The 10,855-nt window shown below is 60.3% G+C and overlaps 2 protein-coding genes and 1 long non-coding RNA gene across 3 annotated transcripts in view; 2 read left to right on the top strand and 1 right to left on the bottom strand.

Annotated features, from left to right (window-relative positions):
* Window positions 1–1,877: 1,877 nt before the first annotated feature.
* LOC114022323 lies at window positions 1,878–4,021 on the bottom strand. The gene is made up of 3 exons (XR_003566452.3): window positions 3,850–4,021; window positions 2,900–3,215; window positions 1,878–2,367 (listed from the first exon to the last, which is right to left on the bottom strand). It is a non-coding gene; the product is annotated as an uncharacterized LOC114022323 (long non-coding RNA).
* Window positions 4,022–4,404: 383 nt separating this feature from the next.
* Window positions 4,405–10,855, top strand: part of LENG9 (leukocyte receptor cluster member 9) — a 14,828-nt gene continuing 8,377 nt past the window's right edge. The window contains exon 1 of the mRNA XM_043534508.1: window positions 4,405–4,526. The gene's annotated coding sequence lies outside the window, so the exon portion shown is untranslated. The remainder of the gene's footprint in view (window positions 4,527–10,855) is intronic.
* The window catches only part of CDC42EP5 (CDC42 effector protein 5), a 9,031-nt gene continuing 2,686 nt past the window's right edge, over window positions 4,511–10,855 (top strand). The window contains exon 1 of the mRNA XM_037888614.2: window positions 4,511–4,640. Within this exon, the coding sequence (XP_037744542.1) occupies window positions 4,587–4,640 (54 nt within the window). The 5' untranslated portion in view covers window positions 4,511–4,586. The remainder of the gene's footprint in view (window positions 4,641–10,855) is intronic.

The following is a 10,855-nucleotide window of genomic DNA, read 5'->3' as shown; positions in this document are numbered from 1 at the left end:
CCGCCACTCCCTCCATCCCCATTCACCCCCCCAGCTATCTCCCTCCCCCCCAGCTATCTACCCCCCTCCACCCCCTCTAGCTATCCCCCTCCATCTAATCTATCTATTCCCCCCCTTCCCCCCTCCATCCCCATCCGCCCCCCAGCTATCTCCCTCCCCCCCAGCTATCTACCCCCATTCGCCCCCTCCACCCCCTCTAGCTATCCCCCTCCATCTAATCTATCTGTCCATCCCCCATTGGCCCCCTTCCCCCCTCCATCCCCATCCACCCCCCTCTAGCTATCTCCCCCCATCCGCCCCCGCCATCCCCTCCATCCCCATCCACCCCCTCTAGCTATCTCCCTCCCCCCCTCTAGCTATCCATCCCCATCCGCCCCCTCCATCTAATCTATCTATCTATCCCCATCCACCCATCTATCTATCTATCCCTATACACCCCCCCTCTCTCTTCCTCCCACTCCCCCCCCCCCCCGGCTCACACGGGGTCTGGAAGTTGTTACTAGCTGTGACGCCCCCCTTACCCCCCTTTCAGGAAATTCCAGCTTGGGGCGGGGCGCGGGGGGGCACCCCCTGGTGTGGGATTCCCACCATTTCCTCCCCCCTCCCCCACCTCCCCATCCTTCCCCTTCCCCTTCCCCTTTCCTTCCTTCACACAACCTTTGCCCGGGAAAGGGGGGCGGTAATTCTCCCCCACCCCCCACCCCCCGAACTTCTCACTTAAAAAAAACCAGCCTCGAGCCTCTGTCTCTTTAAGAAGAGAGAGTTGGAGAAGGGGGCGGGGCCTGGGAGAGGCCCCGCCCCTTTAACCCTTGACAGGAGAGAGAGTTTTTTTCTGAGCCAGGCGCCGACTTTTTCGCCCCTTGCGCTGCGGGACCCCAGCGGAGCGGAGCGGAGGGGGCCGCCCTGCCGGGCCAGCGCCCCACTGCGGATGCACGTTGCTGCTCGAGGTGGGGGGCAGTTGGGATGGGGGAGCTGCCAAGGGGCTGACGGTAAGGGCAGCTGGGGTGTGGGCTCAGGATTGGGGGGAGCTGGAGGTCTGAGAGTGAGGGATCTGGGGTGGGGGGCTGCTGGGGGTCTGAGCGTGGGGGATCTGGGGTGGGGGGCTGCTGGGGGGCTGAGGGTGGGGAGAACTGGGGGTCTGAGCTTGGGGGATCTGGGGTGGAGGAATCCTGGGGGGCTGAGGGTGGGGAGAGCTGGGGGGCTGAGTGTGGGGGATCTGGGGTGGGGGGATGCTGGGGGGCTGAGGGTGGGGAGAGCTGGGGGGCTGAGCGTGGGGGATCTGGGGTGGGGACAGTTGGAGGGGTCTGTGAAGTGAGGGGAAGGAGGGAGGCAACTGGGGAAGGATGGGGTTGGGGGCAGCTGGGAAGATCTGGGGGTGGTGGTAGGAGGGGCAGCTGGGGGGGATCTACGGGTGGGGACAGGATTGGGGAAGAAGCTGGGGGCATCCTAGCTGGGGGGGGCGGGAGTGGGGGATCTGAGAGGTGGGAGGCAGGAGTGGGAGATCTGGGGGGTGGGGCACAGCTGGGGGAAAGGGGAAATATTCCTGCAGCTCACTGAGGCAGGAGGTGAAAACTTGGGTGGAAAGAAAGAGGAAACATTGGGGAAGATTTGGTGGGTGGGGGGGGCACACTGGGGGGACACACACGCATGTGGGGGGTGAGGGCACACATATGTGTGGGGCGGGGGAAGGGATGCAGGAGCCCCATCCCAGACTCAGCTGCCCCAGCCCTGCCATGGTCTAGGCGGGGCCCCTGTTGGGTCCCCACCCTGCCCTGGGTCACACGGTCCCGGGCATGTTCTAAGCATGTTCGAAACCTGCCCGTCTCGCCGCGAGATGCCAGGCAGGCGCCCGCTGTTGTCACACAGGTGTGGGCGGGAGCTGGTTTATTATTTGATAACAGTAGCCCAGTCATGCGGGTATTAACTGCTGCCTTTCTGGTGGTCTGGCCCTGTCATTTATGGGCTGCTTTCGGATTTGCTTTCCTCCTTCGCCAGGTCCTTTCCTTTCTTCTCTCGCTATTCATTTGCGATAGCTTTTAGTGGCCGCAGAATATGGTCGCTCTTTTGCGATATACTTCATTTGCGAACTTGCTGTATGATGTGTTTGCTATGACGCAATCCAGCCAATGCGTCTGAGGAAGTGAGCTGGAGCTCGGGAAAGCTGATGCTCCAATAAATTGGTTCGGCTCTAAGGTGCCACAAGTCCCCTGTTCTTTTTGCGGATACAGACTAACACGGCGGCTACTCTGAAACCAATCTGGCCAATGAGTCTTAGAGCCAAGAAATCAGACCGCAAGCTGGCCCATACCTAGCGAATCGGCTGGTCGATTATGCAGCAAAACCGTCGTTCAGGAAATATCGAGCGATCTAGGAAATAAGGAACATGTTAATTATTTGTTATGGTTATTAACGTATTATTATTAGCAAAAGAGCAATGAAGACACAGATTCTGTCGCAAACTGGCAAATGAGTTGTTTATTTGTTTGCTGCTTTGCTATATAACTTGTTTCTTTGCTCCACCAGCTATTTGCTAAGTGGCTGCTTTCCTATATAACTTTCCTGCTAATTTCCTGTTTACGTGCCAGCTTGCCGTTGTTGGCTTTGCCGTGAAACTTCTGACTTCTTTCCTAGTTTGCTTTATAACTTACTTGCCATCAGACTCGTTTGCCGTTTGGCTGTGCGAGTGATTTGTGATTTTTACTGTTTTTTCGGCTGGCTTTGGTCTGGTTTTAGGATGATTTATTGGTAGTGACTTGTGTTCCAGTACCGCGTAGCGACCCAAACCAAGACTCCCGTCACACCGGGCCGCTGCCCAGACCCTGACCGCAAGCGGGGGCCTGCCTTGTGCTGGGGGCGTCACAGGCCCCTGCCCGTCATGCAGCGGGCATGATGTGCTTACCATTAAGCTAGGCAGCAATTTGCTTTGCTTTATCTGAGCAACCTTGGTTCTGTCCCTTGACTGGTTACTGACGCTGTAACTGGGTCTCCGAGTTAATTTGATCCCGACTCCTTTATTTTATCCCTCGGAGCGGGCAGCTGGTGACGGTGTTTCTTCGCCATCCGCTGGCGGCGTTAACCCTCGAGGAACTTCGCACACGCCGGTGCCGCGGCTGACTCTGCTCTGTCCAGCCCTCCCCTGGGGCCTGTGCCGGCTGCCCCGTGCCTTCCCCATTCCCGTCCTGGGGACTTCTGTCGGTTTCTGCATTTCCTGGTCCCTGTGGAGCGCGGTCAAACATGATCTATCTATTTATCTGTCCATCCCCATCAACCCCCTCTGCCTACCCATTCCCGTCCACCCCCTCTATCTATCCATCCATCCATCTATCCATCCCCACACACACCCTTATCTATCTATCCATCTATCCATCCAACTATCCATCCCCACACACACCCTCTATCCATCCATCCATCCCCACACACCTCCTCTATCTATCTATCCATCCATCCATCTATCCATCCCCCCCACACACCCTCTATCTATCTATCTATCCATCTATCCATCCCCACACACCCCCTCTATCCATCTATCCATCCCCACACACCCCCTCTATCTATCCACATATTTTTAAATAAGTGCCATAACTTAAAGTCGTTTTCAGATCAATCGGGAATAATTACTTTTAAATTATCTAAATCTATTCCCTCCATCCCCACACATACACCCCCCCATCCCTTTGTCCACCCCACCGTCTATCCCCATCCACACCCCTCTATCTCTCCATACCCACCCCCCCCCGCAGCTGTCTATCCCCCTACACACTGCTCCCTCCCTCCCTCCCCTGATCCATCCATCCCGCCCCGCTAGGAACCACTCGCTCTGCCATCCCCATATTATAAAATAGATCCCACCACTTGCCTTCCCCTCCGCACCCCGGTGGGCGCGGCTTCGTTTTTCAATAGACCCCACCGTCAAGTTGTTCTGTGCCTAGCCCCCCAGCTGCTCCCCGGCCCTGTCTGCAAACAGAGCCCGGCCCGAGCCGATCGGCACTCGCACCTCCCGGAAGTTCAGGAATGCAGTGAACTTTATAAATTGGCCTGTGCAGGTTTCTCCCCCCCCCGCCCCGTCCCATGGGATAATATTTGCTTTGACTTCTGGATCTCGACTTTCCCGGCAAAGCCCGCGGCCTGGGGTCTGAAGCGGAGGCGGGCGGCGTGGGTAGGTTTCCCCCCCCCCCCAGCTTATTTATGCCTCTCGTTTTTGGAGCCAGGTGAATAAAGATCCAGCCGCCACCGCCCCAGAGGGAGGAGAGAAACCCCGAGTGGACGAGGAAAAAGGGCGAAGGACGCCGGGGAGCAAATGAAAGGCCGCCACTCACCGGCCTCCCCCGAGAGTTTTGGCGCGTTTGCACGGGGTGCGGAGAAATGACCGGATAGAGAGCGAAACCCCGGACCCACGCGGGCTTGGGTGGCGGTGGAATTGGCCTCGGGAAAGCGAGCTCCATTTCTGGATTACAAAACAGGAAGACGGAGACTCTGGCTTGCTCTGTGCGTGACTCATTGATCTCCGGACTTGGGATTCGTACAGGGTGAGTAAAGGAATTTTTTTTCCGGGTTCTTTTCGGCGGCCTCAGAGGGGATCTGGCTCCATGACGGCGGAGGGGATAGCGGATGCTTTGAGATCACCGAGCCAGTGGGTCGAGGTAAAGGAAGAGCCGCCGTGCGGGAAATTTGGGCGTGTGGGGTTGGGGCAAATGGGAGGCAGGATTCCTGGGTTCTGTGTCAGGGAGGGGAGTGGAAGCTGGTGGTTAGAGCACGTGAGGGAAGACTGGGGGCCATGACTCCTGGGTTCTCTCCCTGGTTCTGGGAGGGGAGTGGGGTCTAGTGGTTAGAGCAGCGGGGGCAGGGAGCCAGGACACCTGGCTTCTATCCCTGGCTTTGGGGCAGGGGGTACAGTGGATTAGAGCAGGGCGGCTGGGAGCTAGGACTCCTGGGTTCTATCCTTGGCTCTGGGAGGGGAGTGGGGTCTAGCAGGTTAGAGCTGGGGTGGGGGACTGGGAGCCAGGATGCCTGCGTTCTCTCCCTGGCTTGGGGAGGGGGATCCAATGGGTTAGAGCAGCAGGGACTGGGAGCCAGGACACCTGGGTTCTCTCCCCAGCCCTGGACTGGGAGTGGGGTCCTGTGGATGTGCTATAATCCTATATGTCTTGCCCAACCCCAGGGAGGGCTCATCCCTCCAATCTGCAGGGGGTTGGATAAGATTAGAGGCAGTCCAGGAGACCTGACCGTTGTTTGGATTTTAAGGCCAGGGTGGGAGTGGGAGCTTTAAGCAAACAGCCCTCACTAACAGGGGCTCCAACCCCGAGACAAGAGACAGGGGGCCACTGGTACCAGCCCAAAACAAGGAGGAGGGGCCTTACACCTCTTGGTCCCAGACAGAGTCATTGGGAGACTGGGGTAGAACCCAGGAGTCCTGGCTCCCACCCCACCCCTGCCACTCTGACCACTAGACCCCACTCCCCTCCCAGAGCCAGGGATGGAACCCAGGAGTCCTGGCTCCCAGCCCCTACCTTCATGTCAGTAGACCACACTCCATCTGATAGACTTTCTCTGATGGAAACGTGAAAATCCCATGGGAGAAGCTATAATCTCATTGCTAAGGGGCCAGATGGTGGGTGATTCAGAACTCCTGGGTCCCATCCCCAGCTCTGGGAGGGGAGTGGGGTCTAGTGGTTGGAGCGGGGGCGGGGAGCTGGGAGCCAGGACTCCTGGGTTCCATCCCTGGCTGTGGGAGGGGAGTGGGGTCTAGTGGTCAGAGTGGCAGGGGCGGGCTAGGAGCCAGGACACCTGGGTTCTATTCTAGTTGGCCTCTCCTGGTTCTCTTCCTTCCTCTCTAATTGCTCCTTCAGTGTTTCCTTTGGAGGATCCTCCCACTGGCCCCCTCCACTTTTTGGGGGCGGGTTCCCCAAGACTCCGTCCTCGGTCGCCTCTCATCTCCCTCATCTCTAGGCCAGCTCGTCCACAGCCCAGCGGCCTCTTCTCCACTCTCCTAGATCCCATGGCCAGACAGGACCCGTTGCGAGCCTCTCGCCTGAGTGCCGGGAGAACCCAGCCCATGGCGCTGCCCCGAATTCAGTCCTGGCTGATCCAGGTCAGGTCTTTGAGAGGCTGGAGGAGAATCCACCATGTCTCTTGGTTAATTATCCCGACAGTTAAGTCTCCTCAGTGTGGAAAAACTTCTGCCGTGTTCCCAGGCTGGGTTTGTCTCGTTTCAACTTCCAGGCGTGGGGTCAGGTCTGATCTCCCTCTGCTCCACCGAGGAGCCCGTTAGTAAATATTCGTCCCCCACATCGGTACCGATAGCCCGGGATCAAGTCCCCCCTGGACCTTCTCTCTGCTCAGCTAAACTGCTGAAGCTTCTGGCGTCTCTCACGCCCAGGCAGGTTTTGTAACCCTCCAATCGTCTGTGTGACTCTTCTCTGACCCATCTCCAATTGATCAACGTCCTCCTTGAATTGGGGGCCCCGCAACGGGACACGGGGTCCCGACAGCGTCGCCCCGGGGCCAGATCCAGAGGTGAAATCCCCTCTCTGCTCGCACTCGAGGTTCCCCTGGGGACACAGCCTGGGATCCCATTAGCCCCTTCGGTGTTGGGTCTCCCGCAGAGCTGTCTCCGTCCGTCCCCGCCTCGTCTCTTCGTGGAAGTCCAGCCGTCAGCTCCTGCTGAGTTCCTAATCTTCCCGCCACCCTCCCTCCTCTCTGTGGCTGCAACCACGACCCGTCTCGCCTGGCCCGTAACTTGGGTGTCGTCTTCCGCTCGGGCCTCTCTCTCGGTCTGCGGGCCGAACCCTCGCCGAGCTGTTCGGCCCGTGTCCTGAGGCCTTGCCCGGGCGGCTAGCGGCCCGAGGGCTAAGCAGAACCAACGGCTGGGAGTTGAAGCTCAACAATTCCCAATGGGAAACGAGGGGCCAATTTTTTTTAAGGGGGAGGAAAATGACCCGTTGGGGCAACTTCCCAAGGGTTCGGCTCTACAGTGAACAGGCATCCGCTCAGGGCCCTTCGATGTGTGATGCAGGAGGTCAGAGCAGATGATCGCAGAGAGAACCCAGGAGTCCTGGTTCCCAGGCCCTCCTGCTCTAACCACTGGACTGCTCTCCTCTTCCTGAGCTGGGGCTAGAACCCAGGAGTCCTGGTTCCCAGCCTCCCCTTCTAACCCACCAGACTCACTTCCCCTCCCAGAGCTGGGGCTAGAACCCAGGAGTCCTGGCTCCCTGCCCCCCCTGCTCTAACCATTAGACCAGGGGTGGGCAAACTTTTTGACCCAAGGGCCCCATCTGGGTATAGCAATTGTACGGCAGGCCATGAATGCTCACGACATTGGGGTTGGGGTGTGGGAGGGGGTGAGGGCTCCAGGGTAGGGCCAGAAATGCAGAGTTCAGGGTGCGGGAGGGGGCTCTGGGCTGGGGCGAGGGGCAGGGGAGGGCTCCAGCTGGGGTGTGCAGGCTCTGGGGTGGGGCTGGGGACGAGGGGTTTTGGGTGCAGGAGGGCGCTCCGGGCTGGGACAGAGGGCTTCAGAGGGCAGGAGGGGGATCAGGGCTGGGGCAGGGGTTTGGGGCACGGGAGGGTGGCTCAGGGATGCAGGCTCCAGGCGGTGCTTATCTCAAGTGGCTCCTGGAAGCTGTGGCACGTCCCCCCTTTGGCTCTTACGTGGAGGCGCGGCCAGGTGGTCTGCGCGCTGCCCTGTCTGCAGGCGCCGCCCCTGCAGCTCCCATTGGCCGCGGTTTCCAGCGAATGGGAGCTGCAGGGGCGGCGCTTGCGGTGGGGGCATCAGGCAGAGTGGAGCCCCCTGGCTGCCCCTAGGCATAGGAGCCGGAGGAGGGACGTGCCCCAGCTTCCAGGAGCCGCTAGGAGCAGCCCCCCAACCCCGCTCCCCGGCGGGAGCTCGAGGGCTGGTTTAAAACAACTGGCGGGCCAGATCCGGCCTGTAAACCGTCGTTTGCCCTCCCCTGCCTTAGACCCACGGGCTGGACATCTCTAGACCAAGGCCCTTCCCATCCATCCGCACACAAACTCTCCGCCTCTCGCACCCCGATTCCTGCATCTTCCTTCGCCCGGGCTGTGCCCCGTGCCAGCCGGGCCCCGTTCCAGCAGCGTCCCTGAGCCTGTCGCTTTGGTCCCATCGCCCCCTCTCTGCGTCCCGCTGCTGGCTTCCCCTTCTCCATGGCGTCCGCCCACCTGATCCTCTCCCCATCCCTCTCTGAGGGGCCTGGGGTCCCTGTTGCTGTTGCCTGCTGGGTAATGGGCAAGCTGCTCCTGGATGCTCCCCGGCTGCCCCACACCCTGGGGAGATGCTCCCCGTAAACACCCCTGGAGCCGCAGCTGTCAGGTCTCTCCTGGGTCCTGGCGCTGAGCGCCCTGCCCGTCACGCTGGCCGCTGGGGCCTCGCCATGTGCACCCACCCCCGTCCTTCTGTCCGTCCATCACCTCCTTGGGGCTGGGATGGGCTCTTTGTTCTGGGTCTGTGCAGTGCCCGGCGCCCAGGAGGCTACCGTAATACTCCTAAAAGCAGTTAAATGTACAGCACCTGGCGCCCCAGGGGCTACCATAATATACCTAATAGCAATAAAATGTACAGCATCTGGTGCTTGGGGGCTACCGTAATGCACCTAATAGCAATGAAATGTACAGCACCTGGCGCCTGGGGGGTCTGGGGGACATTGGGGCACCCAGGGGCTACTGTAACGCACCTAATAGCAATGAAATTATGGTAGCCCCAAGGCACTGCCCCCTCTCGCATAGCTGGTGGGGCGAGAGGGGGCAGTGCCTTGGGGCTACCACGATACCCCTAATAGCAATAAAAGGTGCAGGGCCTGGCACCGTGGGGCCATGCCGGGGGGGCTCTGTGCGACTATCATTCACCTAATGAACAACACACAGCACCTTGCACAATGAGGTCACGGCTGAGAGCTGGAGCGCCTAGGTGCTACCGTAATACACCTAACAGTGTGCAGCAATAGGGATCCAGAGCTGGGGCTCCCAGGCGCTACCGTAATACACCTAGTAATGTTCCATACCCAGCACTGCGGGGGCCAGGCCCATGACTGGGCTGCTAGGCACTGTCGTGGGGGGGGGGGGGGGAATGGGGGGCATTGAAGGGAATCTCTGAGCTAGAGGTGGCTCTGGGAGGGGAGCGGTGGGTGGGTGGGGGGGCAGCTGGGAGCCAGGACTCCTGGGTTCTCTCCCTTGCTCTTGGAGGGGTCTGGGGTCTATTGGTTAGAGTGGAGGAGGGGGGCTGGGAGCCAGGACTCCTGGGTTCTGTCCCGTGCCTCCCAGCCCTGCTGACTCCGCTCCCAGGGACTGGTTGTACCTCTTGTTCCCGCTTGTTGGGGATGGGGCTGGACCCAAACCTGCCCTGCCCCCGCCAGCAGAATCATTGTTCCCCTGAAGCCTGAATCAACCCTACCCATTAGATCCCCTCCCAGCCGCTGCCTGCTGGGATCCCACTGCCAGCATGACTCACCCACAGCCAGGGAGAGAACCCAGGAGTCCTGGCTCCCAACACCCCCTCCCCCCGCTGTAACCAGTAGACCCCACTCCCCTTCCACAGCCAGGGAGAGAACCCAGGAGTCCTGGCTCCCAGCCCCCTCCTGCTCCAACCCACTAGACCCCACTCCCCTTCCACAGCCAGGGAGAGAACCCAGGCGTCCTGGCTCCCAGCCCCCTTGTTTGTTGTGGCACCGGGCTCAGCCTGGATCCGGGTCCCCTGGCAGCGGGTGGAGCAGGAATCTGGTCAGACAGGTTCCCCACCCCACTCCTTTCCCCAGGGGAGCGGCTTGGGGGTGGGGTAGGGGGCGGTGGCTCATGGGAACCAGGTGGGGTGGGGGTAGGAGTGGGGGTTCCCTGCTCCTTGCCCCCCCTCACTGTATCCCCATCCAGAAAGGCCCCTTCTAGCCCCTCTTTTCCCTAGTCACTGCCTCCTTTCCCCTTTTCCTTCTCTTCTCTCTCTCACTCACACCTTCATCTCTCTTTCCTTCCCCCCATTACGCCCCCCCCAGTCCCAGACAGACAGAGGGGTCTCCCTGTCCATTCATGGGGGTGGGGAACCCCAGCCCAGCTGCTCTGGATTCCAGCTGTTGTTCTGATAGAGGGGGCTGCTTTGTCCATCCAGTGCCCCCCCTCTGTGCCACCCTGTACCCCTCCTTGTCCAGCCACTCCCCCCATCTGATCTGCCCCATCCCTGGCCCTGTCCTGCCACCCCCTACATCAGAGCAACCCGCATCCTGTCCAGCTGCCTCCCCCCATCGCCTGCCCGACCTGGGCTCTCCTCACCCCCGATGTGAGCTCCCCCTGCCAGCTCTGATCTGGCACAAAGCCAGGGTTCCCAGCTGGCTCGGGGGAGAACAGCCAGAGGAAACTGACTTCACTTCCCCCGGACAGGAAATATCGCCTCCCCCCACAGGCCCAGCTGTCCAGCCCTCGATCCCGGCCCTCTCAATCCTCACTGGCCTGGGCTAGTGCCACATCCTCCCTGCCATTCCTCCCAGGGCCGGGGAGAGAACCCAGGAGTCCTGGCTCCCAGCCTCCTTCTGCTCTAACCCACTAGGTCCCACTCCCCTCCCAGGGCCGGGGAGAGAACCCAGGAGTCCTGCCTTCCACCCCCTCTGAAATAATCCCATGTCATAGGGTGGGGGATATTTTGCCTGGGATCAACACCCTTAGTGGGAGACCCCTATTTATCCTAAGATATGGGGGTGCAGGAGAGAAACCCTTTTCCTGTCACCCATTCCCAGCCCCCCTGAGACATCCAGTCCCCGCCCTTGGGCCAGATGGGAGCCAGCGCCCCCTAGAGGGGAAAGGCCCCATTCCCCACCCCCTTTGAGACAGCCAGTCCTGGATTGGAGCTGGTGCCCCCTAGAGA

The sequence above is a fragment of the Chelonia mydas genome, chromosome 23 (assembly GCF_015237465.2).
Source record: "Chelonia mydas isolate rCheMyd1 chromosome 23, rCheMyd1.pri.v2, whole genome shotgun sequence".
Classification (NCBI taxonomy): domain Eukaryota; kingdom Metazoa; phylum Chordata; order Testudines; family Cheloniidae; genus Chelonia; species Chelonia mydas.
Note: the sequence above shows the minus strand (reverse complement) of the source record. Positions and strands in the feature narration are given on the sequence as shown.